We start from the raw sequence: 17,780 nt of genomic DNA, 5'->3' as shown, positions 1-17,780 counted from the left end.
TTCAGTTTCATTTTGAAGCAGTTATATACAGGGTGACCCAAAAGTAGGTATACAGTGACACCTAAATCTTATTAGACGCGCAAGTATTCGAAATGTCCTTAGTCAACATTTTAATGTTCTCTAAACCTATCCGGAAGGCTGCTACACATATTACCACACAAACTTTTGTCCGAAACAATATCTTACTTGTTTTCGAATCTGTTTTATCAATTATCCCTGGTACGATAAATTCTTAATCGTGTTGGTGCATGTTCATAATGTACGAACATGCTCAGCACTTTTCCACTAGGTTTTATGATCCCGTTTTCTTTCCTCTTCAACCAAATGACCAGCTATCTCATTCAGGAAATTAAGATATCTGAAAAGACAAAGAGAAAAAAAGTAACAAACAAGTTATGTCAATACTATGACTGTATACCTACTTTTGGGCCACTCTATGATTTATGGCACATACAATTACAATGCTCCAATTACAAGTAATTTGAGTACGTGAAGAGTCATGTATACAAATCAAATAATCGGAGCATTGAATGGAAAAAATTATACACGGGGTCTGATACGAGGGGTACCTGGTTCGATTTCCGGCCACGCGAGCTTCTGGTTGGCAACAGTGCGTCCATCTGTTCTCCCGGTGTTCTTTCCTCTCAAGTTCTCATTCCACCAATTCCTTCATAATCTTTCATGAGTCGTCTGTCTCTTTCAGCTTAAAGGGCATAATCGTGAAGCGTAAAGCTGGAAATTTCATTTCCTGAAACACTTGTTTGAACATAATAAAAGTAGTGATAACATTTGATTAAACAAGTTAATTAGCTCTTTTGATTAAAGTAACACACTGTTGATAGTTGTTTAGTTCAGTATGAAATAGAATGAAATTTATAATTTAACATTCCAGGATTATGAAATGAGGCTATGGGAGACGGTAATAATAACGAACGAAATGGTGGAATGAAGAAAGTGGGAGGAGACGGAAGAATCCCAAGAAAACCCACATACAATGTTTGTCCATCACAAAGTCTGTTTGGTGCGAACTGGGGTCAAACCATGGACTCAATGCACCAGACATGAGCGCCCTAGTACTGAGTTACCACGGTTTCCCTTTTTGATTCAAAGAAACGTGGACCATAGATGTACGGTTACCATTTTGCTTCATAAACATCTTGCTTCAAATGTAGCGTTCGGCCATGAAGTTATTATTTTAAAATAAATGTTGCTTTTTTTTCGATGATTTGTTTTTCCAGTTCTAGTTATATTGCCAAAAGTAGAGTATCTGCTGTATTTTTATTATTACACTTTTATTGAAATGAACTAGTCTTCAGCTAGTTGAGGGCTCCGTCCCCAAACCCTCGCGCTTGCTCAGCCTATGGCCTCGCCTCTTAAACCTCACAATTCTACGGAATTTCAGATTTCTTTTCCTATTTCAAATATCTAAAAGATAAGATTTTATATCCCAAGAAGACGCCTATTCCATAGTTTAGACCCCTTAAAAACTAAATATATGCACTTTTGCCAATTTTCCTGTGGGTTAGTACCGGGAGGCTATAATCTTGTCAAATTTCATCGTTCTGATCCTGCCGTAAGTGCCTAAACATTTTGGGGTGTAGATGTTCCATATAAATAGCATGGGAAAGATTTTGCAGTTCCCTATAAAAACCACTCTAAAGTTGAAAATTTTTATTTTGGTGATTTACTTAGTTAGGCTAACGAAAACGTGCAAGCACACCAAATTTCAACTTTTTATTCCAATTCCAAGTATCTAAAACATGAGATTATAGGTTTAAAAAAAAAAAACTTAAATAACATGAGGAATTTTTCATCCTTTCAACTTTCTACGTCAACAGGAAGTACCACTTTAATTCATGTCAGTTTATGTAGTTTTATATATAGTTAGGATATTCTAAGAGGAAGAGGGTATACAAATATTTTCCTATAAACCTATTCTCCCCGCGCGAAGAACAGGGATTTCAGCTAGTGTATATACAAAAATGTTCGCAATATTGTATTGCTAGCTTTTATGATAAGAATGCCAGGTTGACGAATTCAAAGTTGATTTGCAGACGTTTCCATCCCTGAATCAGTATTTTTTCCCCCTTCTACAGTGATACCTGTCCAGTAAGAAAGAGAAAACTAAAACACCTCTAAATCCAATTGACAATTGAAGAAATTGCTCAAATTTGTTCAAAACTGAATCAAATGTAGTGCGCATACATACGTATTTGTATTTTTGGTGTGCTGATAAATTATGTTTTATTATACTTAAATTTAATAATTAAATATTGTTTTTCAAGAGAGCTCAGAAATCCAACACCGTTAACTTTTATAAATTCACAATCACAGGAAATATCGATCAAACTATATAGATTCTAATTTTAGATAAGAGAAGAATTAACATTTTCTCTTGTCGTGATTTATAAAGTGTATATGGTGCACTCTGTTTTCCGTTTTCCTCATACTTTATTTTCTTCATGGCCATCTTGAAAGCTTGATTACAACGAATTTTGTTATGATACTGCTCTGAGTATTATGGCAGTATCTTATCTGCATTAATATGAAACTTATCATAAAAATAACGCTTCATAACCTTGATAAACGCATATGATCAATGATCTGCATCTGTTTAACAGAGATAATTTCACTTTATTTATGTACATTATTAACGTTCGCTTAAAACTTGTATCTTTGACAGAATGCTACGAAGAGCCGCAGAGGTAGGGAACTGAAAACCGTTCTTTAGATTGTGCTGACGAGTCATGGAGGCAGATGTGAGTCAAGACTTCCAGGATTACTGGAATGAATATAGGATTATTGAAGAGACGAAAGTATTGGATGATATTCTGGATGAAGAATATGGACCAAGGAGCTATGACGGTGAGTATTTTATTTGACTTTTAATTTTAGTTTTAAATATTTGTGTATATATACAGAAGGTGTTCGTAAAGTTACTGTGCACTATAAATAAATGCTTCTATGTAAATAATGTATGACCTACAAACCAAATTGTATCTATACATACGAGACATTCTAAGGAAGAACTTCGCTACACTAACATACAGAAGCATTATGCAGACATATTTCTATGTCTGAAGATGTCAGTTTTAGCATCTTTTAGTCAAAGCATTTCCAAGTGTTCGTTTCAGTTCACAAAATCTTCCGGGTACTCTGTATATGAATCATTAAAAAAAAGCTCTTAATTCATAGCAAAATAAATGACTGAAAATAACTATACAAAAAGCATTAGTAGAAAGAAAACGAGATATTTCGAGTCCAACAGAGAAGGAAATGTTAAAGTATGGCTGCAAAAAGAACGATCCAATGAAGTGAGTTTTTTTTTTTTTTTTTTTTTTTTGATTTAAGCTAATCTGTTGCGGAAAATGGTGATTTGGACATAAAAATTACACAGAGAATGCAAGAGGGGTGGCGAAATTGGAAGAAAGTACTGTGTGTGGAATTGTGCACAGAGAATAGAAAAACGCTTGTAGCGTACGGAAAAACGTAGGTAGCGTGCGTAAATCATTTAGTTTTTGGACTTTACGTATGGCTATATGTAACATCCTGAACGTATAGCTGAAAACATATGTTTTATAATACTTTCCGTATAAGTGTTCCATATAATATGTACTTTCCGTACAAAAGAAAGAACTGTATATAGGTGGTAATTATCTCACATACAGATGGACGTATATAACATAGGGGAGGGAGGGGTAGCCCCAGTCAGGGCCATATAGCGTGAAAAACTTGTCGTAAATTGAAGCAGATGATGGCACCTTACTGGCAGCTGTCAGATAAACTAATTTTGAGCGCGACGCCATTGTATTAAATGAAGACGTGTTGCTTTTTTTTTTCGCTGCGTTTAATGTAATATTAGGCAAAATATTCGACACTGTAAATACTATTCCATTTGATAATTTTATTAAGTGACTTTTTAGGTAGACACTATGCTTTCGTAGTTCTAAAGTAATCTATAAATTAATGCATTCATTTGTTTGTTGGTGTTGACCGTGTTTCACTCAAAACATGCGTTTTGGGTAGCCTCGGTCAAACGGATGGGGTAATGGCAATCAGTGACCGGGGCTCCCCGACATTAAAATAAATGATAATAAATAAGTCTTGACAATCAAGCCCCAAACAAAGCTCTTCAAGTGTAATCTAACTCAGAGGCCGTGTGGGAAATAACGGTCAATTGAGTATGTTCATATTTTAGTTTTTAGCTTGGCAATGAAATTAGAGATGTATTTTGAAATTGGTCACAATAAACTAGACAGAATTGCCTATAAGATCGACTTATCAAGGAAACTTTTCGTGCTTTACGATCTAGATTATAACGATTTTTGCTTAGGTGACCACCATTCCCCCATTCTCCCCTATAGAAAAGATAGTTGACGTATGTAACACAGGTATACGTATGTAATATATGGAAGATTGTTAGATGTCAGACATCCTGCAGCGACATGATGAGACATCTGAGCGAGAGAAAGGCAGTACATGTGTTGTATATATATAACGTATGCTCCATACAGATTTCCGTAGTAAACACGTGGATCCCGTATATTTGTACAGTCAGAAATAATATGAAGTATAGGTTGGAGGTATAAGAAATGATAGCTCCAACCTATACTTAATATTGTTTCTGACTGTACAATATACCGCTGTCTGGACAACGGATTTTTTTTCAGTGTATGTCACTACAGAACCACGGTAGAGAATGAAGGGATTAATTACAAAAGAGTAGTAAGGTTACTAATGATATGCGGAGCAGAAACACGGCCAATAAAGAAAGCACAGAAAAGAATATTAAATGTTATCAAAATGAGAGTGCTACGATGGATATGTGGGATAACAAGAAGAGACAAAGTGAGGAATAAGAGAGTAAGGAAAACAACCAAGGTTGCAGAGATATCTAAGAAGATCCAAGAAAGGAGACTGCAGTGGTATGACCATCTAATGAGTAGAACAAACGACTATGTGATCAGAAAAAATGATGGCAACGGACGTGGATGGGAAGAAAATGAAATGAAATCTTTGAGTTTAACGTCCCAAAATTATACCTGTTATTCTAAGGGAGACCAATCGGAAACCGACCATTAGGAAGACCTAGGCGCAGATGGGAGGACAATATTAAGATGGATCTTGCAGAGATTGGAATATAGAGTAGAAACTGGATGCAGTTAGCTAAGGATAGAAGTCAGTGGAGAGCTTTTGTGAACGCGGCATTGAACCTCCGGGTTCCATAGGCCATAGAGTTAGTTAGTTAGTTTATTCTAAGGGAGATGGTGGGGGCAAGCGAATGAGTGATTATGGAAGAATTGGTAGAATGAGAAAGTGGGAGGAAACAAGAGTACCCCGAGAAAACCCACTAGTACGATGTTGTCCACCACAAACTTACTTGGCCGCGAATTGAGCCAGGGACCCCACGTACCAGAGATAAGCGCTCTACCACTGAGCTACCCTGCTCCCTATGGAAAGAGAAGGTAGAGGGAGATGAAAAAGGAAATGGATTGATATAGTTAAGAATGACTGGGTGGAAAGAGAAGGTAGAGGGAGATGAAAAAGGAAATGGATTGATATGGTTAAGAATGACTTCAGGGAGAAAATTCTAACGGGATGAATTCCGAGACATTTATGGAGGAGACTCATCAGAAATGTCGACCCCACATCAGTAGGAAAAGACGGAGAGGAAGAAAAGTAGCAAGACAAGACATAAAATAATATGAAAATAGTTTAAAACCTGGCAAGTATTTAAGTCAATACTGTATTTATGAGCGTACGAAAATTTAATGTTCTTCGTTAGCAGATTTTAAGTTTGCAGCTATTTTAATAGAAATTAAAAATTGAGCGAGTCCTACATTCTGCCACATTACAGTAAGTACAGAAGCAAGAGAAATATATCATTGGGGTATGTGCGTGTCTAGTATCTACGTGTTCACGATAACTTACGTAAAGTAGTCGCGATTGTGTTTACATTGGGAACGCGTTTCTTTTAAGATCTCGTAATCCAAATTGGTGCTTGGGATTGATATAGATCAAAGACAGAGATGTTAATTTAACCAGCCCTTTTGAAAGAAAAGTAGTGTTCGCTTCTATATGGCTGTCGACGAAAGTACGAACTTAAGTAAACGCAGAAAATATTTAATTTTGAGGATACCGTAAGTCAACTTCAGTTACATTGAAATCAGTGGTCGAAGTGAGATGGTACCCCTGGTTTTTCAGTAATGAAGTCATACCGTCTCTGTTTTTTCAGTGATCAAGACAATATTTAAATAGCCGGTATGTTGAGTCAAAATCATAATAAAACATACCGCCTCTGCTTTTTTTTTCACTTCGAACACTGATTGAAAATTGCATGTATCTATACCCAATTCATACTAATACTACGGGAATGAAGATTGACAAGATGTATCACTGGCCGCAGTTCGTATGAGGGAAACATAAGAATACGAGGTTTATTTTTCTGGTGATAGGGAGTGTAGTATGTAATAAAATGGAAAGAGCTTTATTTTTTTTATTTGTAATATTTGCAAAAGTACACGAAATTGACTCAACGTCAATAATATTTCAATTTTAAAGATAATCACTGCATTCATTTAACTTCTTATAGAAGACATCTGGACAGGTACGTGAAGAACAAATTGAATGATAAATATATATATATTTTTGAATGAACGGTCATTTTATTCTATTGTTGTCGTTGTAAGGTTTAAAGTAATAACTTCTATATCGAGTGTTTTTCCATTCTGTAGAAGACAAAAGATGTGATAGATGGTAATTATAATGATGAAGTAAATGGCATATTGAGTTGATAAGATATTTTTTAAATAATTTTATCAGTGAAAGTATGTATTCAATGGTATCAAATGCACTTTATGAGTCCCCATCAAAAGAGAACAACAAAAATACCGCAAGAGATCGAATCAAAAGTGTAGGATGTTAATGAAATTTACCGACAAACTTTAAGAGCTGATTTCTAACACCAAAATTAGAAAAAAAAAAAAAAAAAAAAGAAGAAAAAGTTTATGTGGATATGTGGGGAAAGTTTATAGTCTCGGGGCTAGTGTGTCCGAAGCGTGTAGAAATACATTACAGCACGCATCTGAACACAAGAACCGTGGAACTGACGTATTCCGAGTTCACTGCTGTCTATGCTTATCTTTTGCATACTTTGGACGCACATATCTGGGAATTCGTTTGGGGCTTGTCTAGAAATTATGTCCTATGGGGAGTGCTTTGCACACCATTGCGTATTGCTGAAATATACATTTTTGGATGGCATATGTATGACTTTTTTTTTTTTTTTACACCTATATGGTCCACCGCCTCACGGTTCCTCATGTTCTAATTAACGCGTTACATTTTTTTTTTTTTTTTGCACAGCCCTAATTCAGAAATTATGCACTTTTCTTTACAGGTCCATATGATTCGCCCCCTTATTTTGATGTGAGGAATCGCCCGAAATACATTGTCCATATAGTTCATTAACACCCTGTAGAAGTATTTGGTCTATTCTAAGAAGCATATATTTATAGACTGCGCGACAACCATTTATACCAGCGTCGCGATTATTTTTACCTTTGTATATCGTAGGGACATGAGCCAAAACTAGAACTAAATTTTTTCTGTCTTTTCAATGATTTTTCTGAGTCTTCTTCTTTTGGACCCACTAACAACAATGAGATTTACATCTGCCGTTTCTGTTCGTGTGTTTCGATGTAGGAACATAAAGCAGCAGACAGTGTGTCTATTTACATAGTAGTTATTTATGATGGTTGAGTATTTCTGTCCAGCTTACCTTTGTGCATTCTCACACTCTGTCAACAAGTAGAATATTTTCTCTTTAATGTTCGTTTCTAGTAGATTTAAAAGGAGTAGCAGTGTAACGTTTATACTGCGTGAAGAAGTTTGTTTTGTTTAACGTGATATTTTCTCAGTTAATATTAAATCGGGGTGACCAGACGTCCCGTTTTAGCCAGGACAGTCCCTTATTTTCAACCGTTGTCCCGTTATTTTCTGATTCTCAAACGGGACGCTTAAATGTCCCGTTTTTAAGCAAACATGACCCATGTGTCCCGTAATTATTATTCAAAATATAAATGGTCAATGCAAATTCTACACTCTTCCGTAGTAACACTCATTGGGAAGGTTCAGCCGTGCGTAGACTTCTGAATATTCAAAGAATTGAGTGTTCTGTGGTTCAAGTGGGAATCGAGTGGGAATTCTGAGTGTTGAAGTAGTTAAAAGTATTTTTGGGTAGTACTTAAGTTAGAAACGCTGTTATCATTCTTACTTATGTATTTTGTAAATTGAAAACACTGCTCAGTCCCAAAATGCAATGTGGAAGTCCTTCCCCCCTTTCCCCTACGTCACCAATTCGTATGCGTCCCGTTTTTAAAAGTAAAAATTCTGGTCACCTTGCCGATTTTAGTAGAAAGATTAGAGGAAAGACGGAATATTGGAATATATTCTTGGGACGTTTAATTGATTGCAAAACTCTGATTCTTGCTATATATTACCGCTTTTACTCTATAGAAATCAACACTAAAAACAGGATAAGGTTGATTTCTGTTACTTCCGGTTTGCGTAGTGTGTCAACAGAGAAGATGGTACCTATTCTTAAAACGCTAAATCGACTTTTAAAAATCTCGCTACCTCTTAATTTTTTTTTTTTTTTTTTTTTTGCTTTATGTAAATCAATATTGAAACTGGAAAATATAATGGATTTCTATCACTTCCGGTTTTAATAGATAGTTAAGGATGGAGGTGAAATGTATTCTTGGGATACTTAACCGATTGCAGAAACTGCTTCTCACTATTTATTAACGTTTCTGCTCTATAGCGAACAAGTTAAAACCAGAAATGGTTGATCTTTACCACTTCCGTTGAATGGATCGCCTCCATCAACGAACTCGTCTTCTAATTTTCGGCCGTCTACATCTTGCTCAAAATTGATGCTAATCCATTAAGTAGTCCTTGAGATTATGTCTCTCAGACGGACAGACGGACGGACAGAGTAAATATATATATATATATCAGTTTTGGTAAACTAAACCTCTTAACCCTTAATTAAGTACTACGCTTTTTTTTTGTCACATTACTACTACGCGGACTCTGTCAGACTCCGAACAATATATTGCGGAAAAAGTACTGACACGTTATTAATTTTCGCATATACTGTACACTCAATATAACCAAGACGTAGTGGAAGCGACAATTTGGAGAGGCGGTAGAACGGGAAGTTATGACGAACGCGTAGTACTTAAGGGTTAAAAAGAAAGTAAAAAAAAGACGATGAGAAGCTATATATATTGCTTGCAATATAATCCACGCCTTCTAAAAGAATGATTGCTAACAAAATCATCCTCCTCTCCTAAAAGAATGATTGCTTGCAAAATCATCCCTATCTTTTAAAAGAATGATTGCTTGCAAAATCATCACCCTCTTCTAAAAGAATGATTGCTTGCAAAATCCTCCTCCTCTCCTAAAAAAATGATTGCTTGCAGAATCATCCCTGTTTTCTAAAAGAATGATTGCTAACAAAATCATCCTCCTCTCCTAAAAGAATGATTGCTTGCAAAATCATCCCTGTTTTCTAAAAGAATGATTGCTTGCAAAATCATCATCCATTTCTAAAAGAATGATTGCTTGCAAAATCCTCCTCCTCTCCTAAAAGAATGATTGCTTGCAGAATCATCCCTGTTTTCTAAAAGAATGGTTGCTAACAAAATCAACCTCCTCTCCTAAAAGAATGATTGCTTGCAAAATCATCCCTGTTTTCTAAAAGAATGGTTGCTAACAAAATCATCCTCCTCTCCTAAAAGAATGATTGCTTGCAAAATGATCCCCATCCTTTAAAAGATGATTGCAAAATCATTATCCTCTTCTAAAAGAATGATTGCTTGCAAAATCCTCCTCCTCTCCTAAAACAATGATTGCTTGCAGAATCATCCCTGTTTTCTAAAAGAATGATTGCTAACAGAATCCTCCTCCTCTCCTAAAAGAATGATTGCTTGCAGAATCATCCCTGTTTTCTAAAAGAATGGTTGCTAACAAAATCATCCTCCTCTCCTAAAAGAATGATTGCTTGCAAAATGATCCCCATCCTTTAAAAGATGATTGCAAAATCATCATCCTCTTCTAAAAGAATGATTGCTTGCAAAATCCTCCTCCTCTCCTAAAAGAATGATTGCTTGCAGAATCATCCCTGTTTTCTAAAAGAATGATTGCTAACAAAATCATCCTCCTCTCCTAAAAGAATGATTGCTTGCAAAATCATCCTCCTCTCCTAAAAGAATGATTGCTTGCAGAATCATCCCTGTTTTCTAAAAGAATGGTTGCTAACAAAATCAACCTCCTCTCCTAAAAGAATGATTGCTTGCAGAATCATCCCTGTTTTCTAAAAGAATGGTTGCTAACAAAATCAACCTCCTCTCCTAAAAGAATGATTGCTTGCAAAATCCTCCTCCTCTCCTAAAAGAATGATTGCTTGCAGAATCATCCTTGTTTTCTAAAAGAATGATTGCTAACAAAATCCTCCTCCTCTCCTAAAAGAATGATTGCTTGCAAAATCCTCCTCCTCTCCTAAAAGAATGATTGCTTGCAGAATCATCCCTGTTTTCTAAAAGAATGATTGCTAACAAAATTATCCTCCTCTTCTAAAAGAATGATTGCTTGCAAAATCCTCCTCCTCTCCTAAAAGAATGATTGCTTGCAGAATCATCTCTGTTTTCTAAAAGAATGATTGCTTGCAAAATCATCCCTGTTTTGTAAAAGAAAATACGAATTTGTAGAAAGTTTATGTTTCCCTTCAGTATGAAACTTCTAGATAAAACACTGTCCTTTGGTATTGATATCTACTTCCACTTGAAACGCCCCAATTCATTTACAGGACGAATAGTTTATAAATTAATAGAGAATGTGGATAATTTAAATACATGTTCCCAGTAGGCTACATTCCAGGTAATCTACTGTTACAACAGCATTATACAATGCCTTTATGATGTGTAGGCCTATTATGTGTTGTCATGCCTTTGAGTGTCAGTGGTGCTTTGGATTTTGATGTTCCAGTGATGATGATGTATTGTTACAAAATCGGAAAACATCATCCACTTCCGTTGCACTTTCTTTCCTGTTCCGTTGGTTTCAGTGAAATAGTGTCTAAAATAACAGAAAAGAAAAGTGAATTTTGTGGTGCATGAAATAAAAAGGTGTGTCCTCTTGTTTCATTTCCTTGGATATCATGATACATTGGCGGAGCACTAGCGGTTCTAGTAAGAAAGTATACTTAGATGAAAAGATTTGCAAAGATACATAGCGGTTTTCTTTTCTCCTCACTTCTTCAGTTTTATTCTAAAGAAAATTATCTCAATATTAAGGTGGTTTAGCGACGTATTTTATGTGTATCTTATGAAAATGAGAGTAGTTTGTTTTGTCGAGCCACCGTTTTGTAATGTAAATTGTTTGGTTGAAAAGCTATATGAGACGGATACCTACAGTTTAGAACTTAATCCGAACTACCGTAATGCGTTCGAAATTTTTATGCTGGCCCTTTTGCATCAAAAGTACGTGCCTTTACCTACCAGATCAACGGGAAAGGCTTGCTTAAGAGACGCAGAGACATACATTTGGGGCATTTAATACTGCGACGAGTAGCAGATTCCTTCCTTTATACATGGTGTTTGGAAACAACTTTTGAAAAATGATTTCTCACACGGAAACATGAAAAAATTATAGACCAACATGGATGGACAAACCTTCATTTCGGAGTTATAGCTCCCTAAAATTTGAAATGGAATGAAAATGAAATCTTTCAGTTTAAGATCTCAAACCTTTAGGCTAAGGGAGACGATGATTAAGGCAAATGAATGATGATGGAAGAAATGGTGGAATGAGAAAGTGAAAGGAAAGGGGAGTACTTCGAGAAAAGCCATGGACACGATGTTGTCCACCACAAACTTACTTGCGCAGGGATCAAACCAAGGACCCCACGCACTAGAGGTGAGCGCTCTACCATTGAGCCACCGTGCCCCGAACCCCGAAAATTGAGCGATGAAACAAAGGGTTGTAACTGAATAACGAGAGATCAAGATTGGACAAATGAAGATAATGAATATTTTGAGTCTACATTCGATTGCCAGAAGTAAATATGGAATATGTACCAGTTTTCAGTTTTTGATTTATCATTTTTTGTTTGAAGAAAATTTCACGGATTTTCTCCTATATTTCATATTTAACTCTTGAGACCACACTGTTCCACATTCATTGGTATATTGATGAAATCTAAGCTCAAATAATTATTATGTTTTTTTTTATCCGACCTTTAACTGATATTTCGGTCTTGAGCTATGACTCCTTATTTCATCGTTTCTCCTAACTTTTCAACGGGCTATAGTTCAGAAATGAAAATCTGTACACTCATTGGTATATATATATATATATATATATATATATATCTTCATGTTGAAAGAAGTGCTAGAGGGTATGGTGGCAGGAAAGAGAGGGAGGAGCCGAAGGAGACTACAATTAATGGACCGATATCAAAACAGAAAAATCGTACATGAAGACGAAGAGGTTAGCGGAAGACCGTAGAGCACGGAAGCTTCTCAATTGCCGCAAGTGGTCTGCCAATAAGGGCAGAATACCTATGTTGATGATGATGATTTAATTTTATTATTCAGGAAACATTTTCTAAAATTTGTTGAAATTGTTTGCGAGCATATTGCACAAATATTTTCGATATTCAAAATGCACTTGTGAATTATATTGTCTTTAAAATTTCAAAACAAGGAATGATCATTTCCATGCAGAACAATGTTTTATCAGGAAAGTAACTTTCTCAAGGTAGAAATACACAATATACAGATAAATTAATTGCTTCCCAGTATTTCAGCTTTGCATTTTTTTTTTTTTTTTTTGTCAAACGTAATTAAAATAATAAGATGTACTTTGTATTCAGAATTTCATTCATTACTTTTTTCTTTCCTTTCTTGTCTTTATATTGCAAAGATAGTCAATCTTAAATGTGGAACGAAGCACACATCAAAACTTTGATTTACTTCAAACAAGTTTATTTTAATGTTAGTGAAGAGTTATCTCATTTGTAGACAGATTTTGTTTTTCAAACTATTGTAATGTCTGAAGTCCTTGGTTCGTTGTTTTAAGAATTTACCGTCCTTTTCAGCACTACGGCTATGTGAGACTCAGACTGACACAGAGTTCACATTGAACTTGAAAGTCAGGGAAATTCAGTAAAATGCTTCAAGACATACTTGCTGCTTAAAAATTATTTATTAAAGAAATGGTTACAAATTTCCTAAATAAGTATAAAGTATCCGCGTATACGGTGATGTATTGAAATGGACTTTAGATAAAGGTTTTCATTATGTTAGGAGTAAGACGACAGTACGCTGTAGTTAACGAGATATTACTCAAGATTATGATTAATTATTAATTTTAATTTTTGTTTAATATTGTCCAAAGATATGACATACTCTAGTCAAAAGAAGATCGAGTTAAACAAGAGGAAATGCTTGAAGACGGATTCTGATGCGTAATTTTCGAAAAAAAATTGATGAAAAACAAATTTTAATGTCGCCGAAGAACATGTCAATTCTTACGATTAATTATTGATAGTTTTTGTTACTTATTTATTTTTGAATTAAAAGATTTAATATATTTCAATCAAAAAATTTCTTGTACACCTTATATCTGGAAAACTCCATATAGTGTAGCCAAATTCAAACTACCACTTAAACTCAGTATGATGTGCTTATTCCGTAGAAAATACGAAAACTCGATTTTGGGGCCGGTCAAAAATTTTGTGACTCCTGATCCTAAACCTAATTATTAGCCAAGATCGCAATCTTTCGATTCATTTTTTGGAACATTCCAAAAATTCTTGTTGTATTATAAAGGCCTATGTAAAAAGATAAAATATATCGTCAAGTATCTATTTTTGTTTTGTCTCATCCTAACGATGACACGATGACACACATACTGGGTTTTATTAGTGTTCAGTGTCAGGTAAAGTCACCCAAAACATCATATTACACAAACTAATAAAATGAATGTTTTCGCATGTATACGAACAGATAGACATTCTGTTCGATTATTTGGTTGGTTGCTTTAAGAGTTTACCGTCGTTTTCAGCACCACGGGTATGTGAGACAAGACTTACACAGGGTTCACACTGAACTTGAAAGTCAGGGAAATTCAGTGTAATGCTTCGAAACATACGGAAAGTCAGGAAAATTTAGTGAATTGCTTCAAAACATACCCAAAGACAGGGAATTTCAGTGAATTGCTTCAAAACACACCTAAAGTCAGGGAATTTCAGTGAATTGCTTCAAAACATACCTAAAGTCAGGGAATTTCAGTGAATTGCTTCAGAACATACCTAAAGTCAGGGAATTTCAGTGAATTGCTTCAAAATATACCTAAAGTCAGGGAATTTCAGTGTTGCTTCAAAACATACCGAAAGTCAGTGAAATTCAGTGAAATTCTCCCAAATATACCGAAAATCAAGAAAATTTGTTATATTTCACAGAAGAGTTGGCTTTTTTTAAATTAAAAAAAAATATTATTTTTGACTACCCACAGAAGATATTAAGAATACCTAAAAATAAAATGAAATCAAATGAAATTTTAAAATTATATAACGTCTCACGATTATGTTCTTTAGGCTATGGAAGATGATGATTAAAGGAAATGAAAGATGATGGAAGATTTGGTGGAATGAGAAAGTGGGAGGACAGGGGAGTATCACGAGAAAATCTATGGGCACGATGTTGTCCACCACAAATTTACTTGGTCGGAGATCGAACCAGAGACGCCACGTACCAGAGGTAAAAACAACTCAAAAATTAATATATTCCAAAAGGCTGAAAGAAGAATTAAAAGAAAACAAATAAATAAATTTAGAGCAAACGTGCCACAAATCATGTAAGTTTATAAAATTTCCTCGTATCGCAAGTAGTCTAAAAGAGTGTTTCCCAATCTGTGGTCCAGGAACTGGAGTGTTTCTACAACTAATCATAATTATTAGTGTTTTCAGATCAGAGGCAATTTACTTAGTCATGCAAATTCAAGGAAAGTCAGGGAAATCAGTACCAGAATTTCAGTGTGAACTCTGATACAGTTTAACATGGGATCCGAACCGCGTAAGTTCCCAACGAGAGTCAAACACAGGTTCTCGCACTCCGTATTCGATGACTTATTTCTCAACTATATGGGATTACGTAACTGATTTTGGAAATACGTGTCGTAAAGAAAGGGAAAAAAAACTTGTATTCCTACGTTTTCTAAATTTAAGGAAGAGTGTGCGTGCAGAATTTTTCTTAGTTTTCTTTTCTTAACACATATATGTGTAATTGGTTTGAAAAGTAAAATTGAAGCAATTCGAGATATTTTTATTATATGGCCGGATTTCTCTATATCATTCTACAGTTCAGTTCCTCCGCGTCTGTCCAGCCAAGCCATTCCTCTTCCTATTTTAGTATGAAATTTTTTCGTGCGGGAGAAAGCGTAAAAAACGCTCGCCACACCAAAGGTGTCCTAGCGGAACGCTTCCTACATACGAATAGGAAAGGGAGCGTAAGTTTACCCATTCGAAAGTTTTTTTTTTTCTTTTAATATCTCTTTCTTATGTTGTATTTTGGCGGAATTCCATTTATGCTCCCCTCCCAGGATGTAGTGTATTTATTTTCTAATCTTAATTTCACAGCTTCTTACATTTCGAGTGAAAATTGTGGATACGTCTTTGTTTCGTTTCCGTTTTTGAACCATGTTACTCGCTAACTCCGGATATGAGTTACGCATATTATAACAACAATTTCTCGTGTTATTTATTTGTTTATTTACAAGTAATATTACGTCACTGTTAGGTAAATGTGTGTGTTGCCGCGTTAGGAGTGTGTATGTGAGTTACTATTAGAAGAATTCAGACAGCAATAGAAAAAAAAAAAACTATTTAAAAAGTGCACATTTTTAAAACTTATTTCTATTTCTATTTCTGAGAGATCCATCTTAATATTGTCCTCCCATCTGCGCCTAAGTCTTCCTAATGGACCTTTTGCGATTGGATTTCCAATAGAGACTTTCAAAGCCTTCCAACTTCTTCCATTCTCGCTACATGACCTGCCCACAGCCTCCTACACTTTATGACCCTCTAATTGACCCTATGGCCTCTGAACCGCGGAAGGTCCAATGCCGCGTTCACAAAAAGCTCTCCATCGATTTCTGTCCTTAACCAGCTGGACCCAGTTTCTATTTTGTATTCCTCTTTCTGCGAGATCCATCTTAATATTGTCCTCCCACATCTGCGCCTAGGTCTTCCTAATGGACGTTTTCTGATTGTATTTCCAGTCAAAACTTTAAAAGCGTTCCTATTTTTTTTTTTTTCATTCTGGCTACACGATCTGCCCACTTGAGCCTCCTACACTTGATGACTCTTAACTAACCCTATGGCCTATGGAACCTAGAGGTTCAATTCCGCGTTCACAAAAGCTCTCCATAGACTTTTGTCCTTAGCCAACTACATCCATTTTCTACTTTCGATTCCTATTTCTTCAAGATCCAGTATGTGCATTTATTTATGTTATATATATATCCTCGAGAAAAACCCACTGACACGATGTTGCCTACCACAAACTTACGTAGCTGGAGATCGAACCACCGTCCCCACGCACCGGAGGTAAGCGTTCTACCACTGAGCCACCGTGCCTCCTAACATAAATAGAATAATGTAATATATTTCAGAAGAATAAAAATATGAACTACATCAGATTGGCATTATATTCTTTAATACCATATGACAGTTTTTCTCGATGTTATCGAAAACTACGCATGAAAATTTACCGTCCCTTCTCCAGGTATGTGATTTTGTTAAGCTTCATGTGATATATCTATTGATGTGTGCTCTACCTTGAGATAGTATGCTAGTTAATCAAAAAATAAAATTTAAGAGTTAATCGCAATTTAGACTATATCTCATTACAGGACATAATTTAGCATTAGAGGACTATATCTCGTTAGAGGACACAGTAACTCAGTGGTTGCCCTCTCGGCTGGTCTAGTTTCTTGCGCGTGCGCCTTTGGTGTGCGTAGTCCTGGGTTCGATTCCTGTTGGAGAGCCTTTAGAATTTTAACTGTCCTCGATGTTTTTGTGTTCGTGACCCTGTCGTTATAGGTTAGTGAAAAACGAGTAAAAATGAAGTAAAAACCTAGTAATAAGTAGTAATAAGCAAATTAATAAGGCATGTTCGGTGAATCAGTTAACTTTTAAAAGAAAACAAAAAGTGGTAGAGTGCTTCTACTTCTGGTGCGTGGGGGTTCCTGGTTCGATCTCTGACCAAATAAGATTGGGTGATGGACAACGTAATGTCCATGAGTTTCTTTCCACACTCTAATTCTATCAATTCTTCCATAATTCACTGGCCTAAATCGTTGTCTCCCATAGCCTAAAGGACATACGCGTAATCGTGAGACGTTAAACTGAAAGATTTGTTTCTTCATTTTATATCTCTGTATATTGTAATCTTATTAGTATGCCATAACGAGAAGATTTGTGAGGATATATTTGAGTATTAGTTCTGTCTTAGTAGTAGATGGCAAAACTTTCTTCCATTTTCTCAAAATACACACTACAAAAAATACAGAAACTAATTTTAGACAGGACTTCGTACATATTACCGACGCTCTTTGAACACCTCCAGATGACACATACTTACCCTTTGTATATACTGTGTTGTCCAAGTATGTCTCAGATGTATGTACAAAATGTATGTCATCAGTTTGTT

General features: G+C 35.6%; 1 protein-coding gene across 4 annotated transcripts in view; it reads left to right on the top strand.

The window, feature by feature from the left end:
- The window catches only part of LOC145683934 (rho GTPase-activating protein conundrum-like), a 426,775-nt gene that overhangs the window by 352,308 nt on the left and 56,687 nt on the right, over positions 1 to 17,780 (top strand). For 3 of the 4 annotated variants that reach the window (XM_081755628.1, XM_081755626.1, XM_081755629.1), the window contains one exon: positions 2,684 to 2,865. In XM_081755628.1, the coding sequence (XP_081611754.1) occupies positions 2,748 to 2,865 (118 nt within the window). In that variant the 5' untranslated portion in view covers positions 2,684 to 2,747. Of the gene's footprint in view, positions 1 to 2,683; positions 2,866 to 17,780 lie in introns of those variants that run through there. The other variant, XM_081755630.1, reaches the window with a different exon arrangement.

This window comes from Thermobia domestica, chromosome 4 (genome assembly GCF_964235325.1).
Source record: "Thermobia domestica chromosome 4, izTheDome1.hap1.1, whole genome shotgun sequence".
In the NCBI taxonomy this organism is placed as follows: Eukaryota; Metazoa; Arthropoda; class Insecta; order Zygentoma; family Lepismatidae; genus Thermobia; species Thermobia domestica.
Note: the sequence above shows the minus strand (reverse complement) of the source record. Positions and strands in the feature narration are given on the sequence as shown.